A 13,993-nucleotide genomic window follows, 5' to 3' on the forward strand; every position below is an offset into this window, starting at 1 on the left:
ATGCAGCGCTCTCCCCAGTGAAGAGTATTCAAAGCGATCATAACGCCCTCGAATATCGTGGTCAGTTAATTCGAGATGGACCCTTCGAGAGGAAGGGGTTTCTTGCCCTCCTGTATTCAGAGGCGTCGTTCCTTGGGAAGAACTGATCGGGTTGCCACCGTTAGGGCTCGTCCTCTTCTAGTTAGACCCTAAAGATACAACTATGCGGGGAGTAGCAGCAATATGCGCCATCGGTGGTAACTCGAGACACTTGGTGAAGTCGAGGCCGACCTTCCCACCACATCCACATGTGCTCTGCCCAACACCATTACTCATCCCGGCTGAGCATATCTGATTAGGTTCCGTCAGTTCAGTCACCATTGTTGTGGCAGTTAGATGTCGTTGCCTTTGCTACTCGGGGCGAGGCTGCGTAGGCCCTTCTCCATTGTAATTGTCGGAGCTCAGCCCTTCTTTATGATGAAGTGGTGTTATCCTTTTTCATACGACCTCACTATATGCTCTTGCTTACCGTGTTGCTTACGTTATGCTCTTCCGACTACTGCTTGCCCGATTTGATACGCCCCATCCTAGTATACGAGGGCTCAACCCAATCACGTGTTCCATCTATACAGAATATTTTTAAAGCCTCTTTGTTGGCTATTCCTCCTCGGGATCATCGAGCGTCCTTGCGTTCATTCGTTATGGCGAACAATGCCAGGAACGTCATGTCTCCACAAAGTCAGTGGAGGATACTCATCTGCTATTCACCCGTCTAACAAGTGTAGTACTTCCGCACTGTTGGGTTCGGCCTTCTTGTGACACTTCGTCCACCTCACTATATTCAGCACTATTCCTTGCGAGCTAGTGATGGGCACTCCGACTGTGCCAATGAATCCTCAGCTCGAGCAGATCCTCTCCCGCCCTGAAAACGCGGTCTGTGCAGACTGTAATGCCCCAAACCCCCGATGGGCATCAGTCAATATAGGCGTCTTCATCTGTAAGATTCTCGACACGCTAGACCCTCCCCTCAACGTCCCCAGCCAGGTACCAACTGTGCCGGTATCCATCGTGGCATTGGTACTCATATTACGTTTGTCCAGTCGGCAACAATAGACGAGTGGAAGCCCGAGTGGGTTGCCTTAGCTGATGCTGTTGGCAATAAGGTTGGTAATGAATACTACGAGTAAGTCCAACAGCACATACCACTCCTTGGTCACTTCGCGGCATCTCAGATACAACGTTCCACCACATATTCATAAGCCCGACGGAAGGACTTTCCCGAATGGTGGTGGTGATAGGTTAGACCCAGACGTGTCCCAACATCTACAACGGTGGATTCGGAATAAATATGAGCTCAAACTTTTTGCAAACTACTCTGCCAAGGAGCCCTGCGTAGGCCCTCCGTATTGTGATTGCTTCCGAGGTCTTATTTTTCCTTGCCCGACAGGTAGCCTTTGCAGATGGTGAACTTATCGCCCATCTGGGTCCCTCTGTGCCGAGTAAAGCCAGCGCTACCACAACACCGGTCGCCGCTGTGCTGTCTGGGGGTTGTTTAACTTCGCCAGAAAAAGTATCAAATAAGAAAAAACGGTCCAAGAAGAAGCAGTGGAGCGAAACGACGTCTGGAGGAGCTTCTCAGTTGTCCTGGAGAGAGCCGGCCTCCTATGTGGACGTGTCCAACCTCGACCCCCGGTGCCTCAGGCTCGCCCCTTCCCAACAGGGCTGGCAGAATAATTTTTTCATAAGCTCGTGGATCAGTGATGTCTCGACTGGACATGACCACAGTCGGGCTACCGTTTAGTGTCACTATGCAACGAGGAGAGGGAGGGGACCGTATAGATGAGAATTGCCATAGTTGACTTTGTTGTTGTTGTTGAACCATTGTACTTAGTCGTATTTATGTCAACCATGAATTAGCCCTGTATCATATTCCCTGTTAATATTCCAATTTCGCTGCGAACTCATCGAGAATTGTGGTGTTCGACAACTTCCGAGAAGATCACAGCTGTTGTCTGAAACTCGTGTAGAAGAATCTTGTCAATGCTATAGACATGCCTTGGGTCGGAGTAACATTACCGCATCAAATCTTTGCAACGCACGCTTAGTTGCACGATGCATGCCGTTGCAAGAGGATCAACTCACCCACGGTGACGGTGTTGGAGTAAATGTTCACTCCCATCAGCTGCGGTTCAGGAGTTTCTCCAATATGTTATGGAAGTTTACAGTGTGAGTGGAATGGTATAGAAACCAATAAGAATTTTTCAGAACCCTCATATTGTCACTCACACTCGTACTTTGACCACGTGCATATTCCCCCACATTGCACGGGGATTGTCCTCACAGACCTTTTACTGGTGCATTACAGTGCCACTTCCATACAGGGAAATGGCCAACAGCAATGGGACAGATAGGTGTACAGAAGTGGACAGTGTGTCCTTGCCAGATCCCAATCGGGACGCTATGATGTTTTCAACCCTGTACTGTATAACTTATACAGTATAAGCGGCCACTCTTGTACAGTATAAGAGTGGCCGCCAGGAATCCCGAATGGCCACGTCATTCCTGCCGAGTCAAGCTGTTGGAAACTTAAAAGCTAGAGGTTTATGCTTCTCCTCGGGTGCAATCGAAAGTCGTATAATGCAACTATGTATGAAAATTTTCAGAGTGTTCGATTGACGCTGATACTGATGCGTGATATGCTCAGATGTAGCGCAAGATGTAGCGCATAACTCTTTGACTAAGTGTTTGTATTGGATCGCCCTGGCTCAAACCAATGTGAGAGCCAACGGATACAATGAGTGCGACGATGTCTTCAATCACTGACAACTCGGAACGGCGGAGTAGTGAAACTTACAACAATAACAGTCGGTAAAATCATACAGTAATGCAACAGCAAAGTATCGATAAGGTCACCACCTCAGCCACCTATCTTCATCATGTTGCGTAGTTCGCTAGCTTTCTCACCCAACTCGTACATATCCGCCCGACCGCCCAGCGCCCAAGCCTTGCGTCCCAGAGACTCCTCAAGAAGGGGTCGGAGTGGCCTCCCCTCCCTAATGGCGTCCCGTAAGGACACACCCGAGTCGGCCGAAGCGAATAAGCAATTATACAGCAGTCCGTCCGCGGAGACCCTTATACGGTTGCAGCCGCCACAGAACTGATCAGTCATCGAGCTGATGACACCAAAGGTACTCTTATGGCCTTTCACTCGGTACTCTCTCCCCACTGTCGAGTGCGGGTCCACTTCATCTACCACGGTGATGTTATCAACACCAAAAGCATCGTAGATCCGATTCAATATTTCCTCCTTGGGTAACAGGAGTTTGCCAGAACCCCAGTTATTGCCAGCAAAAGGCATGTATTCAATGAATCGGACATCAAGATTTCCATCTCGAGTAAGATGAACAAAATCGAGAATTTCATCATCGTTAACCCCCCGCATCACCACACAGTTCACCTTCAAGCGGAAATCTTCATCGTCCTTAAGCCTATCGATGAGCTTTCGAGTTCGATTCCAATACGTGTCGGGGCGGTTTGAAATCATCGGAAATTTTTCAGCAATGAGAGTGTCCAAAGATACGTTTACATGGGAAAGTCCGGTAGCTTTCATAACGGGAAGATAGCGTTCGAGAAGCACACCATTCGTAGTGATACCGAACCGATCGAGACGCTCCCCGCAACTCTCAGCTATGCCCTGTATGATTTGGGGGAAGTCGGATCGGACCTGAATCCAACTACGGCAATACCGTAAAGACCCGAAGTTCCTCTAGAAAACACCAAGTCGTAGTCCTCTCGAGTAAAGCTCATGGACCCAACAATACTAAAAACCCAAAGCTGCTCAGATGTTCCCAATACTACCGTCGGTTCACCACCAGTCAAACGTATCTTATCCACCCCAAGATCGTTCACGAGAGTCGACGCTAATGTGACTATCTCCTCTACAGTGAGATAGTCTGCTGACGGCGGCCTGATACCAGTACACATTTGAATCTAGAAGCCATCCCAGTCCACATTTTGAGTACCTTATTTCTTCATCATGTTCCCCGTAAATCCCCGGTGGCATGCAGTATTGACATCGCATATTGCATTTATCAGTCAAAGAGAGCCGCAAGTACGTGTGCCGACGCCCGAAAGTGTCGCTGACCGCCTTCTCCAGTCGTTGACTTACATCAGTGGATACCCCTCTGGTCGCCATGGCACTGTAGCTACCATAGAGCCTACCACTCCGACTGAACCAAGACCGTCCTGCCCACATGGGAGAGGGACAAACCCTACATCGGGCGAAATACACACATAATCAGCCACACGTAATCCCGACACAGAAAAAATGGAATCTCAGGAGATTTTTCCTCATCCTGGCGCACTCTAGTCGTGTGCCTTAATCCTATGAAACGGTAACGGAACCCCTGCGTTCAGCTGAGGAAAGAAACCAACATATACCCCGACACACTACCCTAGATATACCGAGAGCTTGCATTGGGCACTGTCGCCTGACCGCGTACTCCACAACGCAAATCGAACAGATGGAAGAAAGCTGGCCCAATGTAGCAGAGGTTATCACAGGCGCAGAAGGATAGTAATAGCAATATTAGGCAACGACAGAGGTACGACCCGGGCCTCAGGTAATGAAGTTGGGATCGTTAGGTTCTGCATCTACTGGCAGCTCGGCGAACGCAAGTAGTAGGTCGTCTCTAACTGCTAGTGCGACAAGAGGCTCTGACGACCGCACCTAGATCGAAGACATGATCTCTCCACAACTAGTGAATCGACACATTACCGCGACTCTGGCCTTCCCTGCATGCTGTGGCCCTGTACCAACTTCAATTCGAACCAGGACCTACGGGGGCGCTAATGAACGTCAATCACAAATTCAAATCACTACCGTAGCATTGGGCAGAGTGAAACACTGTATGCCTTCTGGACTGTCCGCCGGGAACTTACCACATAAAACTAGATTGTTGGGATTTGCATCTAGTTGTGAATGTAGCCGAAGAACCTACTCATGATGCAGGTCCATACTCCCAACCACTGCCGTCCTTATTACCCCTCCCAAAGTTGCCGATCGGGCGAGCGCTAAAAGACTATCTCGACAATCGTACGATGTTGTGATGCTCACTACGGCGGACTGCTCAGACAAGTGATATCTGATAGAAAACGGTGTCGATTAAGGCAAAGTGGAGGAGGGTCCTCACATATGGTGTCGCCACATACTAAAGAAATCAGCAGCATTTGGTATGTCTACTGGTGCCATAAACTTGGACAGAAGAATAGGCAACCGTAAGGACAGCGTTCGCGGGGTATTGTCGAACAGCAAAAAACGCATCTGAAGGAGAGAGACTATGATAGAATATAGTGGTACTAGAGTTAACACTGGGTGGTCGTAGCAGTAGTAGTAGCGTGCAAAGTAATACATCCATAGAAAAGGGTGTAAGACGTGTTTCAGGTGGCACTGACCCAGAGTCTATATGAACACGATTGAGCTTTTTCTGACCCTAGTCATGGATATCAGGACTCTGGAGTGCCCTAACGCCGTTCACTCCCTAGTACTAGTGACTTTACCACTATCTCTCGGGGCACGACCATATTACACTCATCATTGGGATCTGCTGAGTCGGCTTAGTACATACCACCTTCACCACTAATCGTATCTGCTGTCACTTCCACTCAGGGCGGCCCTCATTCACCAGCTGCTTCTACCTGCTGCTTAGCCCGGATAGCCGTGGGCACCGCTTCAGTAGGTGTAAGGGTAATATCGTCCCCTGATATCAACTCCACGGTAAAACCATCCAACGCCCCCGAACCTAACAGGACAAGAACTGGCCGCGAGCCTGGTGTACACGGTAGTACTCTTATTGCCAAAATAAAGGCTCACTTGCCCTTCCCCCATGCCGCACGAATACGAAGACTGCGAGCCGATCTGAAGGCACACGGTCGCCCCAGACTTCTACGACCAATGTCTCCACCTGTAATATCTCATCTTCATACAGTACTCCTTCCTGCGCCCCAATGAGAGCTCTGAAGCGCTCCACAGTGGCAGGGGCGCCCACATGATGAGGTAGAAGGGCCCCAGCGCTGACACCTCCCGAAGGGGCCAACCTTGTCGTCGTTCCCCAGTTAGTCGTCTTAGGGGGCGACCCAGATGTGCCTAGACATACAGTAGAGGAATCCATGTACAGTTGCTTCCACTACTCAATCGGCCAGTCTGGGTCGGCGTGAAGGCAGTAGTAGCCGTAGTTGGAGGCCTCCTCATGAGCCCATCAGTCTGAGGAGCCACCATCTCCTCCAAACTGGACGCCATAGCCGCTGGTGTCCTCGAGGTCGTCATAGGCACCCGCGAGTCGCCAAAGTAACTGCCAATGACCTTTTCCCCACCCCATGCCCTTCCCCATAGACTATAACCTCTCATTCATCTGTCCAAAGGTGTTCTCAGCCGCCCTAGCCCGGGCCGCTACCTCCACCTCAGAGCCCTCGAAGAGTTGCTTCAGTTGAGCATTCTCCCGTCGCAGCGCCTGACCACCCAATCCGACTCGACTGATGGTAATGCAGCAAAGTACCTCATTGGTTGCTGCCATCTCTGCTAGCCTCCGTGAGTCCTCAGCTATTTGATCATCCCTCGTATTGAGTTCATCCTGGAGCTTCGACGCCCGTGTAGACTCCTAACAAGCCCAACCAGCGCCGTTACAACCAGTGTTGCGGGAATATGTTCGCTTTCCTCTGGGATTTCACTCATAGAAGTTCACACCCATATCGGGGTAGAAGTTTACGGAAACCAATGAGAATTTTCCAGAATTTCCTCAGAATGTGGTGAACCATGTGCATATTTTCTCACACAGAATTCCAGCACTCGTCCATTTTGTATCTCCCCTCCCCAGTACCTTCATCCACATTTCTTTAGCATTACTCAGATCCGTCGTCAAAGATCTATTCTGACTCTTTAAGCTGTTCACTTCTCCCTAACACCAATACCACTCCAGCGACTCAAACGTGAAATAGCGTTCGAACCTCCAGCTTAGCCACTTGCTTCATAGTTTCATCGAGTTGATTCCTGGCCTCGGTCAACTGGTGCATAGACGACTCATGCGCCGACACTACGATAAGTATTCGATTGAGAAGAAAAAGAAGCCGATCGTGCTACCCGAGTCCTGAAGCTGTTTTTTGAGGTCCTCAATTTCAGCCTTGGCGTCACTGAGCTCAATACTCGCTAAACGCCTTTCTACTGCCAGCTGGTCCACGTCCGAGGATACCCCAGCAGTCTTCTCTACCACAACTTTATCAACTACTGCGATTTTTCACTTCCCATTTGTTACCGTTCCCGCCGGTCGTGTTGCCAGGCTGAGGTTCTGCAGCGGTTTTTGGAGAACCAGAGGGCACGTCCTCCAGCTGAGCTTTGTCCGCGAATACACCAAACATGCCGTTATCTGACAAGTTCAGTCCCATTAACAACCTCACGTTGATGATGTATTACGAATGGGAGCCTCGGGACTAGCCAGTTGCTCCTTCAGCGACTTCAATAACCTGTAGGAGATAACCACAGGACCTTATAATAGTCGACTCCTACTCTTTGGGATCTGTCTGGCCATCACCCAGAATATCGAAGTCAATATAAATACAGTCCGCAGCCCTCTCGCTGCCTGGAGCCCCTGTAGTGGTAGGAGCGTTTGCTGTCGTTGGAAAACTACTGCCTGGCACTGCACCGAACCCAGATACCTATGGGGCTGGGTTAGTCCGGATTGAACTAGACACGACCTTCAAGTTGACTCGATAGTGCTACATTAGTGCCGCTTCCCCTGTGTGTGGGATCAAAATTTGTATCAAAAGGTGATTGAGTGGAGCCTCCCGGTCGTGGTGCTGAAGCGGGTGCGGGGTCGAAGGTGAAGGCCGAGTCCCCGAATCCGTTCACCGCGGGGACGCTACTAGCCATTACAGTAAAAAACTTCTGAAACAACACGAGGCCTTGGCATGCCTTAACCAGTAGTCACGTTGGTGGAGCTGCACGAATGTTCCAACCCTCACTGTAGCGAGCTCGAGTTGTCTGTTTGGATACTGCGGCAGTGGGTGAATCACGCCTCTAGAGGAATCCACTGGTGAGTTACATAGACAGGGTCCTGGCCAGAGCCGAGCTGAAGAGAGCGAGCGAATAAGGATTACCACTCCATTAACGAAAGACCGTCAGGTGTGTACCGGAAACTTTCATATTGTACCCACTTAACGACAATACGGGAAAGCGAAGCGAATCTGGCAAGTTCTTACATCTTTCATCAGCGCGTATTCAGTTGGAATGCGCCCGGAATCTTGCCGTATCTTACGGTTTCAGCCGTTGGTCGATTGGTCGCACTCCATTTCGACAACAGTCAAATACGACAATGTGCTGTCGAAAATAAGCTGTCCTAATTAATTGGCGAAAACGCATACGTTGTCGGATTCGACAAGTGCTCAGTAGGTGTCGAGATGGACAACTGCTATCACTTTCGACAATCGAGATGTTGTCTAAATTGATTGCGCGCGCCATAGTGTTGTGTGCTGTCTAAACTTGTCGTAAACGAGAATGTAACTCCCCGAAATCGACAACTCTGTTGATAGTTTGGTTCCTGAAGGCGAATGGAACATAGACACCGGTTTTGTGGAGGTTCGATAGTCTAACTCGAGGGAGTCACTGCTAGGAAGTACATGACCAAGGTTCGATTCGCACAGATGTTATGTTCTGAGGCGCGAGTCGGTGTTTGCGAAACATGTCGTAGCGGTGTATTTAAACTTCCAATTTTGAGGAACAATTCATGTCGATATGATACAGCGGGCTGAAAGTTTTGTGTACAATACGAATGTTGAACAGTCAAATCACTTCAGGGTTTTGTAATACCGACACGGCATTATCAGGTTATGCGTTTCCGGAGAATATTTCCTCAGTGAATCGTTTATCGAACTCACGCGATCATTTATCGTTCGCATCCCACTATTCATCTCCCATCTGGAGAACTTGGTGTTTCTCTCTCTCACCCCAGTTGTCAAGGCATAGAACACAATACCTCACGGATCAATGATTGACTAACATCATATTAATATGCTACATGATGAATTAAAACCCTCTATTGAAACCTCCAAAGAAAGGAACAGGAAAGGAAAGGCGCGTTTCGCTTGACATTTATCGTATCACTAACATGGCAATGTCAACTAGCAAAAAAACTGAATATCCCCAGGATATCATGGAGAGAAAACCCCCATAACCACCATATTCTTTTCTTAATTGCAAAGAGATGAAAATGAATCTCTACATTTCAGAGTTACGAATCGAGTCTCCTTCACCACACGTTTCAGATGATTTCGGTTATGTGATTCTGAAAAAACATTCCCCGAAAAGAACATCGCGAAGTCCACAAAATAACTTGATGTCTGTTCTCTGTCTGAAGATCTTCACTATTGTGAGCTTATACTATGCCGTCTCGAAATTCTAGTTTAGTCGGGTTTGTTTAAATAAGCCACTACCACTTCCCGCTGTACCTAAGGAAATATCTCCGTCCGAAATATGTACATAGTCAACTGCACTTGTTGATGACGACTTGAAAATTGTGGGAAAACTAACGTGCACTCCTACTCTGAGTCGTGTTTGAGTTGTCATGAGTGAGAAACCTCGTTGAGAAAACCAATCATACGAATACATTGATACCCCCTCTCCAACCGACCTACCCGTAGCGACTTCCGTACAATTGAGTTGACCACGAAGATGGCCAAGAAAAGAATGCTAACATAATTTCATACGATTATGCCTCAACATAACAAGATTTGACACTACAGTAACGAACATCATGGATCATGGGGCAGCTTTTTTGGAGTGGAAACTGAATAATACACGTTAGACACGGTAGATTATATGAGCCATTGGTGAACCGTTTATCGACTATAACCAGCCGAACAGAAAAGGGGAGAAAGAGGGACGCTCTAAGGCCCTTAGACTAACAGTCTACGTCTACCAGTCTACGGCAGTACCCTTAGACCAAGGGTACTGCCGTAGACTGTTGCCTCCTAATCCCACCGATGTGGGGGATGTCGTGGAGCGGGCTACTGCAACCCGTGACCATCAAACACCAGTTACCAATTTGCTCATCCTCAGTTTGATGATCAAACTTTGATCAAGTCGGGTACGAGTCGTGCCGTACGACTATTGCCAAGTTCTATAATCGCCACTCAGTGAGAATCGCCGATCCCAAAATACAGGACATCGACTATCGCTGTGCTGTCACAGCACAGCTTTGGTACCCCCATCCCCCCCAAAAAAATCTTGAAATCCACACTGAGGGTCCGAAGCATGCCATCTTCGCGTGAGAGCAAAATCGATTGTCAAGGCAAGCGAGAAAGCTACTGGAGCCGTTTTTGGCTCCGCTCGAATTTAGCCAAACCCGATTTTAACCAACTAAAAACCGCGCGCCATTTTAATCTATTAATATATATTAGCATTATTTTACCCAATCGCTTGGGGAACGTTGAGGCAATAACAGGTCGCCATGGAGAACACTTAAAAAGTTCTTGTTATGTAGAGTGTATGGTTCAGTGGTTAAGTTTCGTGTTTGTAAGTGCAACGGTATAGGGTTCGAACCAAGGCAATATACTTTTTAATAAAAAGTATATTGCCTTGGTTCGATAAAAATAAATAAACTGCCTTAATAAAAAGTTTTTATTATTTCAGAGCTTAAATTGGGCTTTCCAGCCGCTCGAAGCATTGAATCGTTTCAAACTAGATAACTACGTAAATGAATAATGAAATACTAGTCCACTCCTGCTGCAGGAGTCCTGCACCTATATTACAGCAATAATCTACTAGTTGGCAATTGGCAACTGCCCGGTAAGTCCGTCGCGCTAGCAATTCCCAAGATTATTCGCGTGTCTACTTCCAATAATTTTCGCTAGAGATTTGTGTGATGTGAACTTCACATTGTGAAGTAGGCGCATTGTCCCAGCGACGGTCGCTGAGGGACCTACCCGCGTTGTACGACACTGTCGTTACTGTCGTAGCGACAGTATTATGATAATGTGAACGTGTTGCGCGGTAGCGCGGGTTCGATACTGTGCGGATGTGACGCCGGGCGTGCGCTTATGCCCTGGTTGTCTCCTTTTTACGTGTTGTTATTCCAATTGTTTCGGAGTCTTACGGTCGTATCTCGACCTGTATTCCGATAGGCAGTTGATTCTGCAGGATCACTGTCAGATTGGATAGGGACTTCATATGGTGGGTATGAAGGTTATCCGTATCTCTAGCAGTCATACGGTTATACATTGGTACTGGGATGTATTACTAGTTGTATCGATTCCCTTAGACTGTTAGTACGCTATGGTAGCTATATATCGGTTAATGGGCACGGTTTGAGTTATTAGTCCTTATGGGATGACTTATCTGGGTGTGAATAGATCTCTACTGTGCTGCTATAGCATGGTTTGAGAGCTTATCACTGGTACCGTGGTAATCGCGTTTGTCGTTCTATTCGCACTGATTTGAGAGTTCACCGCGTCGTGTCGCTTGCGATAAGTCCGTTACGGTCCACTTGTCTCTAAGCAAGTCACACGCCCGTTGTACACGCGCAGTGTATTGTTAATAGCGCATTATTAATAAGTTATTAATTGACACTGTAAAAACGCGACTCGTTCAAGAAGATAAAAATGACATTTGCGATTGATCTCAGATGATACAGTATGCGGACTCCTAACTAAAGATCTCAGTCTCACTACCAGTCTCTAACAAGACCACTTAACACATAGTCGGGGATAACTAATTAAGCTTGTGAGCTAGTTCGTAGGTAAAAAAACAAAGAAAAAGCCCACTACGCAGGGGAAACATCGTTCGCTCATTTGCAAATACAGAAGAAACAGTTTAAAAAACAACAAGTTACCGCATATGCAAGAAACATCAAGAGTCCTAACGAGAAAGAATAACATAGAATCGAACCAGCGACCTTCGGATCAGAATACTTAACTTATTCCCAACTTAGCTACCAATCATATGCAAGTATTTCTTCCAGGATTGTGTTTTCGAGTTAGAAATGAACATTAGCAATATTTTGGAAAAAATCGTGACAAAAATATAAATTCCGATTTGGTTTAAACATTACCCTTTTTATCGATTATATTGGCGCGCGGTTTTGTATTGGTTAAATTCGGGTTTGGTAAAATACAGGCGTTACGCCGTTTTTTAGTCAACTGCTGGCTTTTTAGGATTCACCGGAAACTAGCGTATCATCGACAACTTGTCGAAATTGAGATCATTCGTTATTTCGACACTTAGTTGTCGTTATTAAGCTCATTTATCGGATTCGACAATGATTGTCGTAATTAAGTTGTCCATATTCACACATAGTAAGGTGTAACATACTTTCGACAACGTTGCCGAAAAAACGAGTATATTCGACAACTTCTGACCGTTCAAATTTCGACAGTAAGTGTCGAAAGTCGCATATGTCGCTGCACAGCGGCAGTTTAGACAGCTTGTCGTTTTTATTAGCTAAAGTTGTTTTCGACAGGTTGTCGAGGTTGTCGAAAACGGACGCTCCGGGTCGATTCTGCGAACGACTAGAAATTGTCGACAACGGAGGAATCGCCACTCGCCCGGGATTTGATGACCTGACTTCTATCAAGGCCAGTTACCTTGATCTGCAGCCGCTGACAAATTATCTCTTGTCGTCTCGACTATCTGCTGCTCCCTAGTTATCGTATTGACTTATCTTGTCCCGCTGAGCAAGTGATAAGGGACTAGACCTGCTCATGTTGACGGTCCGGCTCAGAACTCTGTAAGATCGATTATAAAGGCGAGCGCGCAATCAGCGCAGGATGCCACAAAAGTCTCAATTCTCCTGAGTCCACCGTCTCTCGAGCTCGTATCCTGCCATTTCAGTTCTTCAGAACGTTTTCCCTCCCGTGTTAGTCGCCTCCTGCGTCCCATAACTCTTTTGTGCATTCATCATGGATATAACAGTGACCGATGCAACCAACGTACCCGGTATGTCGTGACGGCTGCCTCTTCACAGAAGCAGTTTGCCCCTTTCAGATAAAGCCTACTTGTCTATCAGAGTTGGCGAGACCAGACGTCAAGCTCCTCTGCGCTTAAACGAGCCTTTGCGCTTTCCTTCGGACTCCCAAGAATCCTGTAAAGTCGACCTCTTCACTCAGGTCAGTCCAGCCCTCTCCCTCACACTCTTGTAACGGTTCTGGTCAGGTCGGCAGCAGTCAAGTATCCCTTCATCAGTTCCGAGAGGTTGGTGAACAGAAACAGTCGGTGATCCTCCATAACTTGGCTGGAGGACCTACCGTTGAGTTGTCTCTCTCGTTTAACCACACTGACCCTCAAGCCAAACAAAAGTAAGACGCTGGTCGGATCGATCTTGTTAACAGAGATCACCGAAAAATGGTGGCTTCGTTCCTGTCCCATCAGCCCCATTGTTCGTGTGTTGCATACGTTCTTCATCTGCATTCACTCCGAATACGCATTTGCGGTCTTTCGTATATTTCCAGCAGAGTGTTTCGCCATATTGTACATAGCGAGATCTCCTTGCATAGTATTTCCTACATTTTCCTCCCATTTATCAATCTCCTTACTCACTGCGGACTATTATCAGCTAAGCTGCGAGTGATGCTAGATACAGATCGCATAGTCCTTCCACGGACTCGCACAGTGACGTGTGTCGATCCCTCTCAGGAAATCCCAGCGCCAAACTCGACATCAAGCCGCTCTGAACGCGAAGAAGTATCTCGACGACTTCCAAGTTCAGCAGTTCCTACAAGGGATGGTCCAGCAGCTTCTCACTGAAAGGCCATCAAATCCTCTCACATTCATGGCAACATATATTGATAAGAGAAGTGAGTTGAATCTGATGCCTCCTCCTGATTGCCAACGACGGAGTTCGCTCGTGAAGAGTTGTCGTCTTCTACGGCATGCTCGACTGAGGGTCTTGTTCTCGCAGATGCGCAACCTTCGAGTGCCAAGAAGACTGCGCCGAAGAAACCGGCTAATGGCAACAATCAGTTGAACGGAAGC

The 13,993-nt window shown here is 47.6% G+C and overlaps 4 protein-coding genes across 4 annotated transcripts; 2 read left to right on the forward strand and 2 right to left on the reverse strand.

The window, feature by feature from the left end:
- Positions 1-846: 846 nt before the first annotated feature.
- Positions 847-1,166, forward strand: Pmar_PMAR014628 (hypothetical protein; the record flags this gene model as incomplete). The annotated part of the gene is made up of 2 exons (XM_002771551.1): positions 847-925; positions 1,024-1,166. The coding sequence occupies 2 exons, from the start codon at positions 847-849 to the stop codon at positions 1,164-1,166; spliced, it is 222 nt and encodes a 73-aa protein (XP_002771597.1).
- Positions 1,167-2,896: 1,730 nt separating this feature from the next.
- On the reverse strand, positions 2,897-3,963 carry Pmar_PMAR014629 (Molybdopterin biosynthesis protein CNX2, putative; the record flags this gene model as incomplete). The annotated part of the gene is made up of 2 exons (XM_002771552.1): positions 2,897-3,703; positions 3,838-3,963. The coding sequence occupies 2 exons, from the start codon at positions 3,961-3,963 to the stop codon at positions 2,897-2,899; spliced, it is 933 nt and encodes a 310-aa protein (XP_002771598.1).
- Positions 3,964-4,529: 566 nt separating this feature from the next.
- Pmar_PMAR014630 (hypothetical protein) lies at positions 4,530-7,906 on the reverse strand. The gene is made up of 19 exons (XM_002771553.1): positions 7,751-7,906; positions 7,538-7,686; positions 7,445-7,494; positions 7,287-7,397; positions 7,115-7,237; positions 6,982-7,067; positions 6,855-6,932; positions 6,534-6,635; positions 6,379-6,488; positions 6,169-6,329; positions 5,943-6,124; positions 5,827-5,896; positions 5,677-5,780; positions 5,568-5,627; positions 5,172-5,302; positions 5,024-5,123; positions 4,862-4,975; positions 4,757-4,816; positions 4,530-4,708 (listed from the first exon to the last, which is right to left on the reverse strand). The coding sequence occupies exons 1-19, from the start codon at positions 7,898-7,900 to the stop codon at positions 4,598-4,600; spliced, it is 2,052 nt and encodes a 683-aa protein (XP_002771599.1). The 5' UTR covers positions 7,901-7,906; the 3' UTR covers positions 4,530-4,597.
- A 5,015-nt stretch (positions 7,907-12,921) lies between these two features.
- Positions 12,922-13,321, forward strand: Pmar_PMAR014631 (hypothetical protein; the record flags this gene model as incomplete). The annotated part of the gene is made up of 3 exons (XM_002771554.1): positions 12,922-12,958; positions 13,007-13,128; positions 13,175-13,321. The coding sequence occupies 3 exons, from the start codon at positions 12,922-12,924 to the stop codon at positions 13,319-13,321; spliced, it is 306 nt and encodes a 101-aa protein (XP_002771600.1).
- Positions 13,322-13,993: the final 672 nt, after the last annotated feature.

Source organism: Perkinsus marinus (genome assembly GCF_000006405.1).
Source record: "Perkinsus marinus ATCC 50983 genomic scaffold scf_1104296962766, whole genome shotgun sequence".
Classification (NCBI taxonomy): Eukaryota; Perkinsozoa; order Perkinsida; family Perkinsidae; genus Perkinsus; species Perkinsus marinus.

What these genes read in the sequence shown, in the direction of transcription:
- Pmar_PMAR014630 (XM_002771553.1), bottom strand. Translation starts at nt 7,900, where the DNA reads ATGGCTAGTAGCGTCCCCGCGGTGAACGGATTCGGGGACTCGGCCTTC. An exon ending in ACAGGGGAAGCGGCACTAAT is followed by an intron (nt 7,687 to 7,750) that starts GTAGCACTATCG and finishes CCAGCCCCATAG; the next exon opens with GTATCTGGGTTCGGTGCAGT. An exon ending in AGCAAGTGGCTAAGCTGGAG is followed by an intron (nt 6,933 to 6,981) that starts GTTCGAACGCTA and finishes TATTGGTGTTAG; the next exon opens with GGAGAAGTGAACAGCTTAAA.